Source organism: Opisthorchis viverrini, assembly GCF_000715545.1.
Source record: "Opisthorchis viverrini unplaced genomic scaffold opera_v5_70, whole genome shotgun sequence".
NCBI lineage: Eukaryota > Metazoa > Platyhelminthes > Trematoda > Opisthorchiida > Opisthorchiidae > Opisthorchis > Opisthorchis viverrini.
In genome coordinates, this window is record NW_008751726.1 from 233,706 (window position 1) to 254,466 (window position 20,761).

Below are 20,761 nucleotides of genomic sequence, written 5' to 3' on the forward strand. Positions count from 1 at the left end.
TCCTGCTGGTGGAAGTGACGAAACTTCTTTGTCTCCACAGATGCGCTGCGCATCTCCAGCACCTTCAGATACATCCTTGCAGGAAACAATTCCATTGCGAACATTTCTCCAGTAAAGTCTTTCAACTGGTTCAAAACAGAAATAAGCTGGGACGGTAGACTGTTAAAAATATCACGATTTTCCCGTCACCGCTGCTCTATGGTGAGCTGCAGACCAATCTGGCGCATACCGCTCAAAATTCTTGAACAGAATACTCTTGTCGGCGCTTCCGCTGCCTATTCTGTGAGCATTGCGAATCTAAATGCTAAATGCCCGATCACTACTGGCGGCTGAAAAAGCGCCGGTCTTGTCGCAGCATCCGAACGTATGAATTAGTAATTTGCAAGCTACCGGTCACCTTCAGTTCCTCTACATCTACATTTCAGTCCACGGAAGCTACCACATGTGTTCCAGTAGATTCCGGTTAGCATTAACATCCCTTTCTCGGCGGTGACTTCTGCTTCTAAACAGAAATCTTCCTCCTTTCGTCAACTCTTGAAGGATCCACCATGCCTGGGGCGATGGCCTACTGAATACCTTGGGAAGTAGAATGGATATTCAGCTGTTGTGTAGAACATATTTCACTTCCTTATCTCTGGAGTTGCCCGCTCTCAATCAAGACAGTCTATAAGCTTCTGTGGACTTAAGCCTGCTTCCTGGGGAGCCACCTCACACTGAGAAAGAATCTAGCATGCTGGTTCTCAGTTTGAGCCTTGAGTGTATCGGTGAAGTCTCGTTAAGCAGGTTCCCCCTAGACGTGCATTCCCCAGATGGTCAGCCGTGCGAACTCCTGATTTAGAAATCCATCGGCTGTCACCAATTTCATTTTCTTCCATATCACCGCGGTAGCCAGTGATGCCAGATCTTTTAATTATCCTGTATACTTGTACCCCCTCGCAGCCTTGCCATCAGGTCTTGGATTTTTGGACGTCGCCTCCAATAACATGAGCTTTCATTCTACAGATGATATGAAAATCGCACATGAAGTCCTCCTACCTACTTTAAACACTAAATTCGTTAGATCCATGCTTATTTGTAGCCTTCGCCAGTTTGTATGATGTCTGTACTCACTTGTTCCCCGATAAATGCTAAATAAAACAATGCTGCCGCTTACCCTCTGCGGATGCATTCAAGCCTAGTGGCTTGCTTCTCGCCCGTTTCTTTGATGTCAAAGATCCTGGTCTCAGAAGTTCGTATATAATAATGCTTTTCAGCCGTGTTGAATTCCAGGTTAGATTAACTCCTAGCGTAAAACCTCATCCGGCGCAGATGTAAAAGTTGCCGTTTCAAAAAAACAAGTGCCTCTGTCATTGGATCCTAGCAGAATTTTCGGCTTTCACTATCTGGGTGACAGGCTACCCACTGAAAACAACCAACACCTCTCCAAGCGGAGGGTATTCCCACAACCTAGCCCGTTTGACCACCACTATTGATGCTTGATCCATTATGACTCGGAGGCCTTCCTCTGAATACCGTCTATCTGCGCAATCCGTAGCGTATAGGCGTATTCATAGGGAGCCAGTCCCCGTAAAACTTCTCCGTTTTGTTATAAATGTGGGATTTCGCTGATTTTCTGATGTTTCCTGCTGTTTGTATAGAACCACACTACAATTTATCCCGGCTTCATGCTTCCACATCAAGCAAAGCCGTTTTAAATAACTTTGTAACAGCATACGCTATAGAGTGGGAAAATCTTGGGAAAAGGAAAGAATGCTTCGGATTCAGGAAGTCCATATTGGTGTTGGTAGGCCACTGGTACGAATTAAGCGAAGGCGGTGCTACGCCATGGTAACATTTTCGTTCGGCAACTTACGTGGTCCCTTTCCTGAAAGGCGACTTTGCCGCAGCGCGATCACCTAACGTAATAAACATCAAACACGAACAAGCATCTTGAATGTTTCTTTATCTCCATCCTCCAACTTCTATTAACCCGTCTAAATTTTGGAATCACCTATGCACCGTCTTCTGCTCTGTATGTATTATCAGATATATATCTCCACGATCTGCACTCTAATATTTGTCATGGTCGCATTCTAGTACCTTGTTTTTTCTCTAAAACACTAAAACACACGGAATGGACGACAGTGAGTAATCTTAATAACAAACGATGATAGCTGCTCAAAGACCCCTCATGCTCTGACAAGCTCACGCGGCTACTAAGCACATCTTAGCCACCAATTAACTTGCCAATCACCCGTCCGCATGGATCGTCACGCGCGCAACATCACGCGCTTAAACCATTGATGACCTACAATTGCCCACCAACGTGTCCAGCTTGCTGCAGATCAGGAGTTGCCACACCATTGAAGTGCAAGCTCCCATGTCCACCTGGGGCCATATAAACGTACTTGGATTGCTTGTCGCCCTTCCTCCCTGGTTCTGTCTGAATATTCAACCATTACCGCATAAAGTCTGGTGCAAACCCCAGCAGCATTATTCAAGATATCGTATGACCGCATCAATACAGTAGTGGGTAATTTTAACCCCTCCTAATTGCACGATACATAAGACGGCAACCCACCAGCCAAAAAACAACCTTCTAATTAACTGCTTCCTATTTTTTTAGGCTTTCAAACATTAGGCCGAGTTGCAACAGAGCCGCTTGATCTCTCACTGTGCCCTCTGTTTACTCTAAGACATCCCTTATCCAAACACCGGCAATATGCACCCAGCACTCCCAACTCGTGCAATATGATCGTTCAAGTGCGAGGTCATCTATTAATCGTGGTGGAACTGTGCGATGACGGTACCCCAACTGCCATACCCAACCTGACTGCCTGCTCATAGTTCAGTACACTTTCACTCTGTTCTTGTCCAATTTGACAACTGCGCGCATACCACTTTAATCATGCCTGGGGATATTTTTGCTTTTACTGACGCTGGCCACTTAGTCAACCGCCCAAGGGTACCCGTGACAAGCAACGGTATTTCGGCCTCCTTTCTCCTCTCGATTTAAGTGTGGTTTGTCATCCTCATTATGATATACCTGACTAAAACGGACACACAGGCTGCTAAAGGTCACAGATTCACGGTTCGATAAACTTAATCAAGACTTTGACAAGTTTTCCTGGTCAGCTTTTTTCTTTTCAACTTTGTAAGGGTCATCACGTTTGTCTGCCAGCCTTAACTTTTAACATATATCAGTCGCGCTACTTCCACCTCCTTGAAGTCTAGGCTTCCCTAAGCCATACTATTTCCGTGACAGTTGTTTTTCGCCGTCGCCAAGGAACAGATTATCACCGTTTTCTCATCGTTATCACTTATCTTCTATGTTCAGCTGTGACCCTTCTCACTCGAGCTTGAACCACGGCCAGCTCCACAAAAAGAGACTTGTGGACTTATCGCTCAGAAAAATTGTAATTTGGTGTTTGCACCAAGAAAAACAACACGCAGTCGAACGAACCAAAACTACTCTGGAAGTTTGGACCTCTTTTAGAAATGAGGTTAACGAGTCTCACAGAGAAGGTTGGCATTTCAACAGCGAGCTACGATAGTAGGTGTCATCCAGAAAAACGCAATGTGCCATTTAAGAGCATGTGCTGTCGCTAAAAGCAAACCAAATATTTTCCTATGACAGGCAGAACCAGAAAACCTTCAAACGAGCCAGTTGCATTACCGGAAGCTTGCAAGCCTGAGCTGTGTTGTAGAGGCCTCATTACATTAGATCTCATCGATGAAAAACCCTGTACCTTCGGTGGATGAGAACTTACTCGATATGTTTATTTATCGGCTTTTAGAGAACATTATTTAACGCACTTTAGCGCATCCAGACCAGACTGAGAGCATGCAGCCTTTTGCGGATGGCCTGAAATGTTTAACTTTCGACACCCGTACATCTAAAATGGGTGTTCTGCCGGAAAGTCTGCAATGGACTGTTGGTTTTCCCTGGATGACGAAATGTGTGTTGACATGTTTTTTTAGTGGGGACTCAGTAAACACATTCGTTTCATGCGAGGAAAATGGACCAGAAGACAGTAAAAAGTGAGGTACCCGAAGGGACCCAGGTACCTAGCTTTTTTAGGCATGTACTTGCCAAACTATTAAGAGGAATTGATCCAGAAGCTTTTGCCGTACTTTGGAGTTGATGGTGTACTTTTCATAGTTTATCCATACGAATCTTAATACACTCGATGCAGGCCACATCAGCTTGTTTCTCAACACGCCAACCAACCTATTTACGCAGGACGAAGAAAGGATGCACCCCCCCTTCAGCGTATCAAACACGCTGATACAAAGACAGCTGTCGGCCTCAGATTCCTCGACTATGAGATCACTCCGGAATATGTTGTCCTCTATTTTATTAGCTACCCCGCTTCCAAAGTGATCTTACAATTGCGTTAGCCTTGTTTGGACAAAATCGATAGGGTATTTACCGTTGATATTCAAATTCCAGAGGGGGGATGCGCTAACGAGCTTTTCAGGATTTGAGCTCGAACTCTTATTATACAGGAATTTTTTCCCGTTTCAAGTACTTGACGTGTGAGGTTTTTTCCTCTCACATTTGTCCACTCTGCATCAAGAACCCAACTTGGGTTCACCTTGGGTGCTTTTCACATCACGATGTACGTGCAAGCTCAGTAACCAGCAATGAGAATTTACTGAGCTTTGCTACACCCTCTCCTGTTTGTGTCCCCAAGCCAAAAAACCCGTTTAATAACACGAGGAAGTCTTATCTGGGAAGCTTCTATTTTGTGTATCAGTCCACAAATGCGTATAAAAGGATTCGCCATAAAGGTCAAACAATATACCGATCAGTCTAAGACAAGTTTCCAGCGAGTTTATGCGTTGTATTAAAATCGCTCCATAAAACATCGTAAGTGGCGAGCTTGCCTTCACACCACGGATAGGAGACAAACGATCTCCAAGCCTGTGACCCTAACTCAGTTGTTGGTTCCCACCTCCCAACCCTTTTGTAATGACGACGCAGCCGGAGAAAAACTTAAGTAGCGCAGGGTTCTGATAGCATGAGCGCATTATCAGTCCAGAGAGAGGCCGTAAGCCTAACAAGGCGGATGATGTGTTTAAGTCCTAGCTTAAAGCAGAATACAGTACGAGGAGAGCTGGTTGCGGGATGCAGCCGAATAGCGAAAAATCTGGCATTTTTACGGAGCAATTCGTGACACTAGCTAATACATCAACTGCTCAGATCCATGCCATGTTTAGTTTTTAGCATTCCTTGAAGCATGCTGACACTGAGGCTCAGTTTTCTGTCGGGCGCTTTTTCATCATGTCATGCAAGCTGTGCTTTGCTATCATCGCTCTACTGACAATCATCGTGTTTGTGTTTCAGCCACTTCATTTGGCCTTTCTCCATATTTCCTATGTAGCTTGTACCATGCATAATTTATATGGTTGTCTTATTTTTCTGCAATGCATGCTTTTTGCCAATTGTGCAACTAGACTAATGCCTCGTGGTGTTTCACCCGCACAGTAATAAGACAATTCCACTATTAGGGCGGCCGGTCCTGAGTTTTCTTATTGTGACCGTGTTGGCCTGAGTAGCGTTGTCTGAACTTCCACAATACTCACAGGAATTACGAAACAACCACGTCCCAGTTGAGATGGGTCCCCTTATACCTAGCCCCGGATATTGGGTTGAGGCTCTGCCAACGTAATGGTGTTATTTACTCACTGTCTTACATACCAGTTCAGATGAGCGTAAAATGCGACCCCAATCGTGCTCGATGATCAATCGATCAAGCGAAGGACAACAATCCGATGGGCGCAGTAGTATCGTTTGATTTCATTTATTATCCGAATCAAACGAGTTATCGCACATCAAAAGTACCTCGCGGTGCTCTGGTCCCAGAAATAATCCAGCATCATTCTGAAGATGGCCAGGGGACGTGGAATTGTTCAGAATGCTCTAAACCGACACCTAATACGGGGCTCGAAATGATATGGAAACTGTTTCTTACTTGCTGACACACAGGTTGTTCTTTTGACCTTTTAGCAGTGTTAAAATATCTTGGGACATGCCTTGAGAGTATAGCACCAGTCAGAGCAAACGAAACATTTAATCCACCGAGTGGGCTTTCTGGCTATTTTTCAGCGATCTCTGAATCATGTTTATCAAGGTGCTGGATACAATGTGCTCCAATTAGTTAAACTTTGTCTTCGACATACTACAAGTTAGATAAGTTTTTAGAGCTACATCAGCTAAACTCTCTAAGACATTTCCTGCATGCTTGAAGGAGCCTCTTTATTCGTGCCTATCACGGTGATGTCATCTGAGTGACCCAAAAGAGCTTCGGAATGCGGGTGCAGAATATTTTCCACATCAGGCGCTGTACAATGTCTGGGGTTGGAATGAAGCCAAAATAACCGTCCTCAATTCATAAAGCCAGCGAAATAACTGCGAAGCTGTCTTTTAAACTGTTCCTTGCCCTCTACTTGCTGGTATCACAAATCTGAGTTTAACGAAATGAAACAGACAAAGCTACGCTTGCTCTGAAGGATGCATCAAAGCAACCTTCGATGTTTGATATTAGGCCGTACTTTGCATCATTTTCCTGTTCAATGCAACTAGAGATGACCCTGACGTTCATAGTGCTGATCCACATTAATATTCACTCTCTCCTCTATCGTCTTGTACACCCTATGCTGATAATTCAGTGGAAAACCACGTGGTGCGATGCGAATGAACTTTACATTCGACGTATTTTCTGATACCTGAACGCAGTGCGCACCGTGTTCGTTAGTCTCAGTAGGGCTCATCCGAGATAGAAATCTCGACCAAATCTGACGTGATGGAAAAGAGATTACCCTGCAAATTTTTTCGAGCGTTCATATGTATCAATACGGCCTTTACCTGACTAGCGTAGGTGTACAGCGCGCAAGCTAGTGTATGCGAGCGATGGCTGCTCAGCTGACAGGGGGTTTGTTAAACCTATGCACTTTGGATTAGAAAGAAACTCTGCCGAAAATTTGATCAGTGTTCTTATATCAAAATAATTTATATTCGGAGTAAACATCTAAGGGTAAATAAGGGCAAAATACTAACTGGCGAACTCATGTCGTTCAACCCGTTGGATGTTCGTGCTGGTTGTGCTTTCCGATTTCATTATCCCTCCAGAGGACCTAGTATTTGCCATGGGGATCCGCTTTCGTAGGCCGTTTCATACAGCTCTTCTGCACTGGACTGCACGTGGAGGATGTGTCGATTATTTTCCCGTACTACCAACCACTTACTGAATTTCGGCTACTGATTGGGGAGACTCATGTTCTAATCGTGAGAGTGCAGGTCCGCGTGGTACGTAAAGTTTCGAGGTTCGTTAGTCTCTTAGTGACGATACTCTGATGCTTCGGGCTTTATCGCCTAGACACTTCCTGAAACTGTGAACCTTAATGCCGTATGGCTGCCAGGTGATTATCAGGAGGATCCAGTTATCGGTTAGGTATTCTTAAAATCTTCTCATTCACGGTTTCCCCGATTGTTGTGAAATCAATCAAGCGGTTACATGTCTCACAGTCCAACAGGTGTTTGCGCTTTGGAAATTTTCAGAAGCATCGTACGACCAGTTCTGCCCATCGGCGATAACTAGCCCCCAGAGTAATCGTCCACCATATAGTTATCGATACCTTCACCACTGAAGTACCAATCCTAAGGATAAATGGGCAGATAGCGAGGCTTTCCAGAATGTCTCGCCCGGATGGGATCAAAGTTTCACTGTTCATAACGTTTGTTCTTGATATTTTGTTTGTTTTTTTTTTATGAAAGATTTGCACCTACTTGTTAGCACTGGTTTGAACTCTGACTTTGTTATCATTCTCATGCCACCGCAACGTAGCACTTTTAAGAAAAACGTAACGCAAATATTGCGTCAAACGCAATAAATAACGTACACTAATTTTGAATTTCGCGGGAGAGTCAACCAATTCTCTCGTTTGTGATATAGTTCAAACAAATGTGCTGCACAAAGGCTGCCTCATGTTTCAGTTACATTTGCATGTTACATTTTGCATGGTGCGGGATCTGATGAACTTTGACATTAACAAAATGCTAATCAATACCAGCGCGACTCACTTTACTTGCCTTATTTAGTTTACTGCTTTTCTGTGGTCACTAATTAATGGTGTCTCCTAATACCATCATTGCTTCCTCCCAGTACGGCATGTAAAAGTAAATCGGTGGAAATGGTACAATTAATGCTTACTGCGCCACAGAGTATCCACTAGTTAATTGGTTACATTTTGTGTGTACGTTGTAGTGTACTTCTAATTTAGGTTACCTTAGTTTGAATATGTTCGTCGCCCGCAATTGCACTCGCTGCTGAGAGTGATCATTGTAAGTTACTTGGGCGCTGATTGCTTCACGTTCTTCCAGGTTCATTCCACAGTGATGACTGAGATTGATACTACCACTATCGTGCTATGCGGCATTTGTCACCTTGCAATTCCGCCAGGTGTTTACTGGATCCAGGAGAATGCCACAGAAAATACTGCCGTACCAGGTACGTAGTTGTTGAGCCCACAAATGCTCAATGCTTGCTCACTACGTTCTAGAAGAGTATCCAAGAGCAAATGTTTGTTTTCGAGCGTTTTTGATGGGACCTTTGTCTCAATTTATCGAAATCGGGGAGGGGGGCAGCGGGGAGTATTCTGAGAAGTTTGGCATGGTCCATAAAGCATGAGACATTACTCAGGTGATCTATAGTTTACCGTTCTGTTCAAAATCAAAGAAAATTCCATGGTTCCCTCTAACATAAGCGATTTTTGGGTCGACAAAATTTAACTGCACTGCACCAAACTTTCCACCGAAATGTAGTTACGACATAGATAATGTACATTTTCGTAGAGAGAACGTACCACACACACACACTGCTAGAAGCATGTGTCCAATCAGTTTGGCTTCTGTAGGAATAACCAACTTGCCTCAAAACCTAACTGTTACAACAGACCTCCCGCAATAAGACCCAATTTGAAACCTCTGCATATTCTAAACAGTTTTTCGGGCTTGGACACCGCTGCCTAAAAATAAACTGGAGCTTTTGACAGTATCGTCTGAAGCGTTGAAAGAACACCAAAACCATATTGATCGAAAGCGCCGTTATTCTGCAACATAAGCCATCAATTCGAATTTCCTTCCCCTACTAATTAAAAAGTTTCTGAACCATAAAAACCCTAACTCGACCGTATTTCATATGGACTGATATGAACTGATATGTGTACGCCGTATTCATTCTGTTCACTTAGCATAACCTTGCAGGACGGCTTTAACGGTATAAACTATTGCTCCGTAGTCACGTGGTCAGGCAAATAAACAGTTAACAGTTAGGACTAAGAAGCTCGGATACTTCAAAACAGAGGAAAGCTCACCGATTCGTGAACTGAAGCAGTTTTCGTATCTTAGAAGCAAGAATGTTATTTGATCAGATCACTCTAGTATTTTTGCGCACCATACCCTTTCCTCGTGGAAAATGAACAGAGTGACGGTATTCGTAAGGCCGACTTGTTTGTTGTAGTACAGTAAAAGTCAATATTTTCACCGCTTTGCGATTTGGATGCGTCTGCCGCCTCCCACTAGCATTTTCATCAGTCCACACTTCGCCATCATCTAAGCATCCTTGAAGTGTATATACTTCATATATAATGTCCCGATTTTCCGCATCTTCGGGGCCTCCTGCGCATCACAAACACAAAATTTATTCAAGAAGTATGTAGGGGGTTGTTTTTGTGTGATGCGCGGAAACCACACTGCAGATGCGGTGCTAAAATCTTGAGTCCTCATCGAAACACCTCAAATCGTTTCTAAATATCTGTTGGCAATTCACCGTTAACAAACCAAGTGGGGAATCGCGCTGAACGGCCAGAGTAGCAAGTTGATATTGGAACTTACTCGGTCGGTAAATCACATAACCGATTGCCGCATAAAGTGTTATGGTGTGCCGGGAAAACTGAAAAGAGGCTGAGTGACTTAATCCTACGGTAAATTTGGTACCGTTTCGAAATGTGGAGTCATAAGGTATTCGGAGGTTCATATGCTAACGACAAGGTCAGTGACGCCACTACGCTTATGTCATCAGTAAAAAACAGGTTAGTTTAATAAAGATATAGTGGAAACAACTTGTAGAATCTTCTTAATCTCCACGAACGCGCTGAGTTCCTTGCCTACGATAGACAAGGTTTTGTGTCTGTCTCAGTCTACCGAAGCGGAAAAAAGAAATGAGTAACAGTAATGAATAGAGAGGAACAACAAATATCTCCCATAGATTTAGTCCGTTCAACAAAAAGCAACCTAACATACAGTGAAAATGGTCATCAAGTCGCTATCAGCGTTAAAAGACAGCTGGTGAGTGAAGTTTAACGCAGGGCCAAATATAACAAAGCGATTAAAATGGAAGTAAACTTTGAGTGTAACTTCACTACGGAAGAGAATAAGGAAGCGTAACACCTATAACCAGAGGGTAGCCGAGTAATTCAGTAATAATAAAAGGGGAAAATAGGCCATTAAACAAGGCAACTGTTTTGGTTAGTGCGTCTGCATCTGGGACTGCGCAATGACAGAGAATCGAGAGGTAGGCAAGTGAAGCAGCAAACCATTCGATAAAGCAGTGACATCAACACGCATCAAGGAGGGTTCATTCAAATATAAGTTCTGCGTCTTCCTTCGGTGTTTGGACAGTTTTTCCCACCTGAGTAGCGACAAACCATCCTGGAAAGGATTTTAACTTTTAATCCAGAAGTAAGGTTGAGCAGCTTGATTCGGCACTGTTTTCAAGTGGTTCAAAACATGAATTATTGGGCTCCTTGAAGACGGCTAGTTCCAGGATACCTTATCTCAGAGAGGAATTTACACCCAAGCCCGGTAATATTCATTGCAATCAGATCTACATAATCCGCGAGTTCTCTCCTAAAAATCTTGTTCATTACTGGCTTCGATTGCGGGTAAATCAAGATGCCTTTATGTCTTGGAAACTTCGCAAATTCAGAGCACCTAATGGCGAATTGAAAGTTTCTTCCGGCTCCTCGAAGTGATTAATTGGTCTTCAATGCCTGCGAAACATTCCTCTAAGAATGCTGTAACAGAGACCACGTGATTAGAGAGCGCATTTCGGGTGACGCTCAAGAATTTTGAAAGCAAATTTGTCAAAAAATAGGTTTCATCTCTTGAGCATTTGCTTGTGATTGATCAGTTGAGCCATGATAAAATGACCCGGAATCTACTGATTTGCTCCGACCATACACTGAAGGTTTAAAAGATATCGCTTAGTAGTAGAAACACACTACTTCCTACAGCGGCATCTGTCATTTCTCGCAACCAGCCTAGGTTCAAAGTCAGCGGTAGCTCGACAAAGTAAGAACGCTTTAAATTGTCAAGAATACCAGGACCCCGGAGGGTATAACTTGAATACTGCTGTTGATGAATAACACATAAAATATGGGCCTGGCTGCTGTCATTACAGTTGAAGCAGGAGTTAACATCACATGTAATCTATCAAATTCACTCTGAAAAAAATAGGTTTTGTTTATTCGCGTTTTTAACCTGTTCATGCTTACTTAACGGATTTGACAAGGGTAATTATGCTAAAAAAGCATCCCAAAATACAGTGACGCATGGTAAGCAAGCAAGTCTGTTTAGCTTATACTTATCCGGGAATGTTGTGAAATATAGTTAGGTTAGGTAAGCTGCTTGGTTATTGGTCTGTTCACTGTAACAAATATTCCAACGACCGCGTGGAAATGTCGACCAACCCATTAATTCATTGCGCTGTCATGCCCTGAAAAATGATGGCCCCTTGAGCCGGGTGTGTGCAGTAGCGTGTGTGCGATTCTCGATAAGTCAACGAGACAGTTGCTGATTCCCCTACTGCTTAGGCACATTATCATCGCCAAAACTTCCACCTTCGTCTGTCTCCATGTATAATCTACTACATATCTCACTTTATGAAATATTGGTGGATTTATTGTGTTCGCAAATTTGAACACAATATTTTCAACTGAACCCCTTGAGTGTGGCCGTGTAAAGCAAGTAGTTAGAGGCGGTGCTGCTCTTCGATTCGACATTTTCCGTGATAAATAGGTTGTAAATTCTGAATTAGCGAGACTATCGAGCACTACTAGTGGATACCCACAATTGGAAATGCTCGACATCGAAGTTTATTATTTACTGTGAAAATGCCCTATATCAAGAGATGTTTTTAAGGCGCCTGATATGAGGGTGTAGTATATGGTTTATAAAATCGGTGCCATAATTGCTTGAAGCCCTACCATGTTATCATCGATTTCTGATTACCAACAGAGTAAGTGAAATAGTGAGTATATTTTAAGACATCGAAACAATCAATGTCTGGCAACTGAGAAACCGAATTTCACGATTTATTGTTAGAAACCCGTCATCATCTACACATGTCCGAGTTGGACAGTTTATTCTCTTATTTTGCGCAAGAGAGTTCTCCAAAATTAAAGCTTTGCAGTGACGGTCCAATCACGTTTCGGAGATGATACATCAAGCCTGAATTCTCGCCTTTTGCTATGCATCATTTGACGGTGACTCACATTGTGTAGCCAGATGCACAGAGCTCTGGGGACTGTCGATATTGATAAGCATTGTTCACATGAGGAATGATTCTGCTTGGTCAGAATCCAAAACAGATGAGACGACGCAGTGATGCTGAATCACTGATAGTGGAGATGAAATAGGAGGTTTTGATGCATGATAAATTAATTGCTGAAAGCTGCAAATTTCGGGGCACATGGCTGCTTAGGTGCGTGATGAACGGCCTATTTTATTCTCTGGGCATATCCACTCCTGGAAGAACTAAGCATTCTGAAAATACACATCACCTGTCCGAAGGCAGCTCCAATAACTAAGTGAAATTCAATGGAAATGAGAAGAAAATGGTGGGTTAGTGGAAATAATACTGAACACACCTTGCTTTCAAGGAAGACATGTACACAATTAAACAGGATGCTTAAGCCCAAGTCTTGTTGATGGTTCCTTGTCTTCTACAGTATTGGTCAGCATGGTTGCAGATGTCTAAGCACAAAATTAGGTCAACCGCCTGTGTATTGTTGTGTAATGAGGCAGTGTGGCACCTCACTGAAGTAAACGTGCACTCCCGGGTGCAGTATCACATAAGATACGATTGATGAACAGTCCCCTCGCACTAGCAAAATTCGCGGTGTGACTAAGTAAATGAATTTATCAGCTACCAAAGACTCAGTTAGGTTGCAACTCCCGGAAGAAGTTCAATAAGACGCTAATTTCGGCTCCAACATCCCGTCTTTGGTTGAATAATTTAGTTACACACCATTTTCGCGAAAAATTACGTCTTCTGTCATAGCGGACCAATAAAAAACCGTTCCAGGGTCCTCAAAGTGTCTCACTATGAATGTGTTGGTCTTAGCAGACATAATGGAAACGTTTTGAAAGCTTCAACGTTGCTTAGCTTCCTAACAACAAAACGAGTGACCAGCGAAACATCAAAACAGACTGATCAGAATTTGTACGTAGACTGAACGGAGTGAATTTCAAAACCAAGTGCTCGAGGCACCAGTACCCAACCAAGTCGATATCTTGATGTGTGGTAGAAGGTGTTTTCGTTCAACACGATTACCAAGCCTAAAATACACCTGTATCCTAGGTGAGTGATGAAAAACGAGTAATCTTGGGCGGTTCTCAGTGTTTGCCTTTTCTTAACCCGGTAAAACTTACGTGTATCGACTGACTTCATCAGAGTCGCCCCCTCGTGTGACTGTACTTAATGAGGAAGTGCCGCTTTCGTAGCAACTTGATTCACTATGATTCACCTCATCATTATAGCAAACGGGCATTCAATCTCTGTCCGACATTTGATTTTCAGGCATCTTGGATCTTGCAGTTTGATACCGGGGGACTAACCACGTGACGCGGTAGTTCGGATTTGGCTGGACACAAGTCTCAGAGATCTAGACTTAAAAACAATCCGATAATCACTGGATTACAGGATGCAGGAAAGTTTAGGGTTGCCAACTTAATCATCGTAAAAAGCACCAGCCCACTGAAACTGCGGTTAGATTTCACAGCAGTTGGTCATAATGAAGAGTATTTTCCGGAAATCAGTGCTACGGCAAATGATGGGGGTTGTTTGGTAATAATTAAAGAGCAAAACTAAGTCGTGACAATATACGGGGACGGGAGAAAGTTTATTCGGTTAAAGTGTAGCCAAAAGAAACGGTGTGTTATTGGTTATATTGTAGAAGTGATTGCTATTAATGATATAAGTCGGCTACAAATGAGTATGTATTATGAGACAAGACTGTCGCCAACAAACGCAAGAATGCAAATGACTGTTTTCGCTTTCCCAACTTGAACAGGCATTTAGGTTTTTATTTATATAAGAAAGACACTTTGTAGTGTGTGGGATATATAGTTTCGTGATAACTTAATCTTCAAGTTGGAAGCTGTGATGAAACGCTTCTGCGCAACGAATGAAGATATCATCTTCCTGGCGATTCTTCCAAAGGTATGTATGCAGTTACAAAAATCTACTTGTATGCTGAAAGAACGTCTAAAAAGTTGTTATCATTCTTTACACGAAATGCGCTGACGGACCTGTTTCAATTGAACACCTCAAAGGAGAAGCCTTCTGCTCTACAAAGGTCCAGCTGAGGAGAACTACTTTATTGTTATAATTTATATCATATTATGTTATTTTCTTATATTTATTGTTTTCATATAATTGTGTTAATTACACAGTAAGGGTGAGACGAGCAACCAGAGAAATCCGAACAGAACACAGTTGCGTCCTTCGTTTTTATCGAACAACTTTCTCACGATCCAATTCTTCCCTCCGATAAAAGTGTGGGTGGTAAAATTAAGAATATCGTTGTACTCGAACTACTGAATGTTGAATTAGAACTATCGACGAATGAGTGAATCGTCGTCACGGCACCAAAAAAGATAAGTCCTGGTGTTAAAAACTACATTTCTTATCATGTTCTTAACGTTAACAGCGGTACCATAGACGGTGTCCAATAAATATTATAGAAGGTCATCACGCACGCTCAAATTACCGAAGAGCACTAACTAATCAGGGACTAGTTTGATGTTCAGGTGGACGTGTTCGGACGAGAATCGGTAGAGTAGGAAAACTGCGCTCCTGCAGGTTGTAACTATTTTGATGAGCTCCAACTTAATTAGGTTTGTTCCCATGGGTATTGTCAAACGAGTATCATTCGAGGGCCGAAACATGGACAGGCGCGGGCATTTTGTCCAAATCACCTTTTACATCCGCGAATTAAGTCACGTAAACTAAGCGTAAGGCACGTATTGCAACAAATTTATAATCGGTTTAATAGTGGGCTGTAGTTAAAATTCGGTGTATCTGAATCATTATAGATCCAAATACTATCTCAGGCTACAGTGTACAGGTTAAACAGCGTTGATCGATGAACCAACGTACCGATAGTAAGGGTAGCCCAGAAAAGCCGTCTTAAGGATCAATCGTCGGTAAATGACCTCGATCGAGTCTGATTAGTTTAGTCGACAATCGACGCTGTGGCAGTTTCTGTGTGTACTTTTGGCTTCTCAGCAATAGACTGACAAAACGTTAATTCATTAGGCCTTGTGAACATACTAACCGTTGTTATTCAACTCCAGATCTGCCTGCAACGGTGCAGAAGTCTCTTTACAAAAGACCTAAGTAGATAGGAGTCGTGTATTTATGCTGAGATTTGTGGATACTTTCTGGGATGCATTCAAACATCCGGCAATCGAATATCGTCTACGTAAACAGACACCAATTAGCTGATCTGTCATGGAGACTGCGACATTTGAAGAGATATTCAGAACACCAAAGTGTACATAACATCAAGTCAGCGAAATTCATAGGAATTCAGCTACGCGTTTATCACCAAATTTTACTATTATCCTAATTCGCCTAAATGTTAATCGAAAAGTAAAACGGGCAGAAAAAGCTGGACAAAAGGGTCGTACTAGTAGATTTTCAAGGTACTTTTAATAAGGCTTTTGATGAAACTTCTTCCCCCTTTATGCGCTCAGATGGTAAATGCTTTCCTAATTCAGATATGGAGATTGATTAAATTTTAAAGCAAAAAGCTTTTAGTTTTGTAGTCTGCAAAAAAACTTAGTATCACTGGTTGTCATACACAGAGACCGTCTTTCCATCTAAGTGAAGTCCTGAGTTTTGATTGAAAAAGGACAAGTCTGTTCCATCCTGTAGGCCTGTTGTAGTAGTAGTAAAAAATTATCACTCTTATTCTGTGATGCGTGAAATTGAACAATCAATCATATTGCGATCAACTAAGCAATTGGAACAGTCAAAGTGAAAATCAGAAATTTATTTTGTTTTGCATCCGAAAAACTTCAGTTCGCAAAACTCGCGATTGTTTTTGTACAATATTTCAATTTTTTGAAACAATATTAAGTGGAATTGATGTGTTTACTTACATATACTCGAAACCAGTATGTGAGTGTGGAAATTGCAGGCCTTAAGTTTTGTGGCCCATGCAACGTACTGTAGGTATACTGGTACCCTGACAAATAAAATGAGGAAAGCAACCGAATTCGCTTCCTCTTTAGACAACATATCTATGAATAAGGTATCGCTGAAAGGTTCATACCTTCAAGAATTGGACAGTTATGGATGGAGCTTTTCACAGGCTCGACAAAAACGCAGAAACTAATATACCAGCATAATTATTGGAGTAATGTGTTTTGTAATGAAAAACCAATACACAGTAAGTCCTCACGTTCAACGCGATTGCTTCTGGCCAGTACCAATACTCTTCGCAGTCGACCAAGAGTAATTCAGTACCCTCGGAATTATTTTTCGAAATACTTCAGGAGATTCCTCTTTCTGATGGTGTGACTGCTCAGATATTCTGATCTCGTTTTCATCGGCGGTGACCTCCTCGAGCGATTTTCGTTAGTTCATCTCATTATATCACTACAATCGGCTAGCTTCTATGGGACCTGGTCAGAATTAAAGAAAAGTCCCTGAACAATAGGTCCATTAATATTTAAACATTTCAGAATGATCTATTTGGCAGCTGCTCAATTTTTTTCTGTTGTGCTGCGAATCAAAAATGTTTGACCAAAGTAACTCTGGTTGGTACTGCGACTGTTTAACTTGTAAGAACGACCCATCGCGCTGAAACGTAAATCATAGAAAATCAGGTCAAGTCCAAAAGGGCGCACTGCTAAAATGGGAGAGCAAACCAGTAACAGCAACCCAACCAGCTTGTTCTGGTGGTAAAATCTACCAGGCCACTAGCAGGGTACACGTCTATGATACGTTTTCTTGAATTTTTTCTGGGTAGTCATTTTGATTTGTCATCCAAAGACAAGAAGGCAATGAACAGTGTGTGAATGGTCTAGGGACACAAACGTGTTAAACATAGCGTGTCAGTCTCATTCACCTAGACGAGCAATGCAATATCTGGCATGCCGTAGTAGAAACATGCTTACATCAAGAGGAGATTGTCTGTCAAAGATAGCAGATTCTCGTTGGCTTGTTCATGAGCTGGGCAATTTGGTTGCAAACGTTTCATCACCAATCGAGGTGACATCATGGACGCAGATTCTCATACGGAACTCGACTAGTCCACGAACAATAGGTGCGCACTCCCACACTAGGCGTCGTACGTTCGAATCACTCATCTGTATAAAGGAGCCATTTAAAAGATCTCAGCATGTGATGTACGGCATGCGGAAACATGGTTCCGGTAAATGTGACTGGCAGCCATACTAGGTACATTTAATTCGTGGCGATCAGATTATTATTGCTTTCTCTTCACTCCTGTGATTTACAGGACCATCTAGATTAGGCGAAAATGTCAGCGAGAAATTTGATTCGCCCAGTCCACCTGATCACGAGGAGATAAAACAAGCAGATCAAGTAAAAAAAGAGCCTTCATGCATTGAGGGCTTGGACTGACATTGTCGTTCATCCAGTCTAACAGCTTCAAATATGGCATTAATTTCAAATTATGGGTCAGTGCCAAGTTGAAACCACTTTTCGCTCTAAGGGAGAAACTGTTTTACTGGTAGCAGCTATGTAAGGAAGAGATATCAAGGACAGCTACACAATGTATAAGGGTTTCTGCAAATTACGGATGTCAACTGTTGAATAGAGCAAGGTTTGCCTGAATAAAACTTCAGGATGTCAGGGAGGTTACTTTCAAAAATTGGGTAGAAACCAGCGAAAGAAGCCGTGAGAAAATTTAACAAACTCTTGAGTAACTAAGCACTTGAAAGTGCTTGCTTGCGTCAACAGCGTAAACTTGTGATAAGTGTTCCACTGACTACGAGCATGTGATTTTTTACATTAGAGACAAAGCTGTTTGAAAATTAAATCTTGTTCTCGTGAAAATTACTTATACCGTTTTCTACTACTGTTAATTTTGTGGATTTGCACGCCTGCAGTTAATGGTTTACACCAAGCCTTCACTGCTTCCTGAAGGAGCCGGAAAGTCAGCATGTTGGAATATTTGCATTCTTGAAACTTGAAGGGTTACTTCCTAAAATAAATTGTGCAGCGAAACATACCACAAAGAATTAAAAAAGTGGTGCCTGTTGAAGTGTTTTTACATCGTCAACCTTGTCATGCAGCTTGGCAAAAACAGTCAAGAAGCTCATAATTTATGCACTAACACCGTAGAGTTGGAGACTAACCAACGAACTGGTCGAGTTTACCAGTTGCTGTACCGACTGCCTCCTTCTCGGTGGGTGGCTTTTTGTGACTGACGCTATTGTGGGCGTTGCTGATTAAGAGAGTCGTTGTGATGACTAGACATAAGAAGCTGCCGTCAGCCAAGCATAGCGAGATTTGACTATTTGGAAATGTGACTACCAGCGTCCTTCTTCGAATCGACATATACTTGAAACATTGTTTGCGCCACTGACATTTTTAATAATTTTTCCCGTCAGCGACTGAATAAGAGGCAACTGTGGAGTTGTGTGGTGAAAAGAGCAGCTACAGGTAAGGCAAGCACACTAAGGCTGTCTTGGATGATGCACCACCAGAAATAGATTGGAGGCGTAACCAATGGACTTTCATGGGTCATCCTCACTAGTTACTTCTCTTCAGTTATTTTGCAGCTTTACGGTTTGATTACATGGTTACATCATTAGTTAAGTAGGCAGACAAAGTGCTTGAAACTCGAAAGAAATCACCCGTTTTTAAACGTTTGCGCACGCGTAACCTAAAGTGGCTCACAAATTATTCGCTTTTTAAGTTACTGAGGAGTTATGGATATAAAAGTAGCTGGATTTTTCCATCCCTTCGAAGGATTTGTCTATCTGGATTCTCCTGCGGCGTAGGCCAGAAGCTGAAGTTAGTGTTTTGCATGTTTGTATTTTGTAGCACGTCTGTTGTCGTAGCTACAAGGCTGTGCTAGATTAACTTTGCTAGGGCAGAAAAATTGGACAGCGGATCTCACCAGCTGGGTGCTGATTGATTCAGTTGTTCGAAACACTCGCAGCCAATGAAAGCCTTTGTTCTTGCATCTGAGCAAAACATCTGGCGCCTCTTTTATTATTTAACGTGACTCAAACGTCGATGGTCACAGTAAGGTGAAAGTAAGGCCGTAAAAACCCAGGAAAATAAATGTTTCAATCTTCTGACAGAATTATTCACTGAAGCCTGATTTTAGCATTTTTGTTTTTTCCATTCTCAGACTGTGGGTGGTGATTTTTAACCAATGGAAGGCGGTTGAATTTCCACTTTGGAGTTTAGAAGTTAAAATTTGGGACAAATACCCATTAATGCATTATGGTCAATGCAAACGGATTTGCAGCTTCACAACAGATGTCACCTAAGTCTCTGTCGTTAAGTATGGGAAAAACAAACATTGGGCTATTACTCAAAACTAAGTAGCCTTACTTTGTGTACACGGAATCGCTTGCCACATCGGTTGATTCCTTATAATTGAGATATCGAATTAACGCTTGTAGGGTTATCACAGCCATGAATTGGACGGTATTCTGTAAGTGTCAATACTCTGCGACAACGTTCTTTTTTCTTCCCGGGGAGCACAATACCCAGTTACCTTGCTGTGGAAAATAGCCTTAAATTCAGACAACGAAACAGTCATATGATGCTTTTTGTCAGGAAAGACAGATAACAGATTGCTTTCAAAGTAAAGCTGTTAAATTTTATAAGCAATGCGAAAAACAGAAGCTGACTTGCCCAAAACTGATTAGCAGTTTTTTATGAGGATGGGACAGTAATAGTACAAATATGAAAGCCCTTACATTTCAACTCACTCATGTTGATACCTGTCATCTTCAAGTTTAGAGACCTCGCGGCTGGACGAACTGATGCTTAGTGAACTTGACAGATGTGGCTGTGTCGCACAGCAACAGGCAGTTTTGGATCAAAACAATCACCTCCGTTATAGAGCTCTTACTCTGAGCTACGATAGAGAGAGAAACATGTGACGCAACTGAACTGAATGTGCCGTAGCCTCTTACGCGTGTCTCTAATTCTCTTATTCCGCCTATCTGTGAGACGTAAAATTTGAAGACCGAATTTATTTTGGCAACACACTGCATCTAGCTTACGCGATAAAAATGAAATATTTTTACAACCTTGCTGCAATGGGAGAGCACACCTTGTTTAAGGTGCACTTTTAGGTAGAAAACCTAGGCATAAAACAGCCAAATTTAGTCGTTGGCTTGCTCGCTGAGTTGGGCAAATTGATTGCAAACGTTTCATCACCAATCGCGGTGACGTCATCAGTGCGTTATTGGGGAGCGTAGTTGTGCATAGCGGTG

The 20,761-nt window shown here is 42.2% G+C and overlaps 1 protein-coding gene across 1 annotated transcript in view; it reads right to left on the reverse strand.

Moving 5' to 3' along the window:
- Positions 1-20,761, reverse strand: part of T265_04316 (hypothetical protein) — a gene marked incomplete at both ends in the record, with an annotated part of 82,845 nt that overhangs the window by 2,569 nt on the left and 59,515 nt on the right. The window contains one exon of the mRNA XM_009169025.1: positions 16,433-16,518. Within this exon, the coding sequence (XP_009167289.1) occupies positions 16,433-16,518 (86 nt within the window). The remainder of the gene's footprint in view (positions 1-16,432; positions 16,519-20,761) is intronic.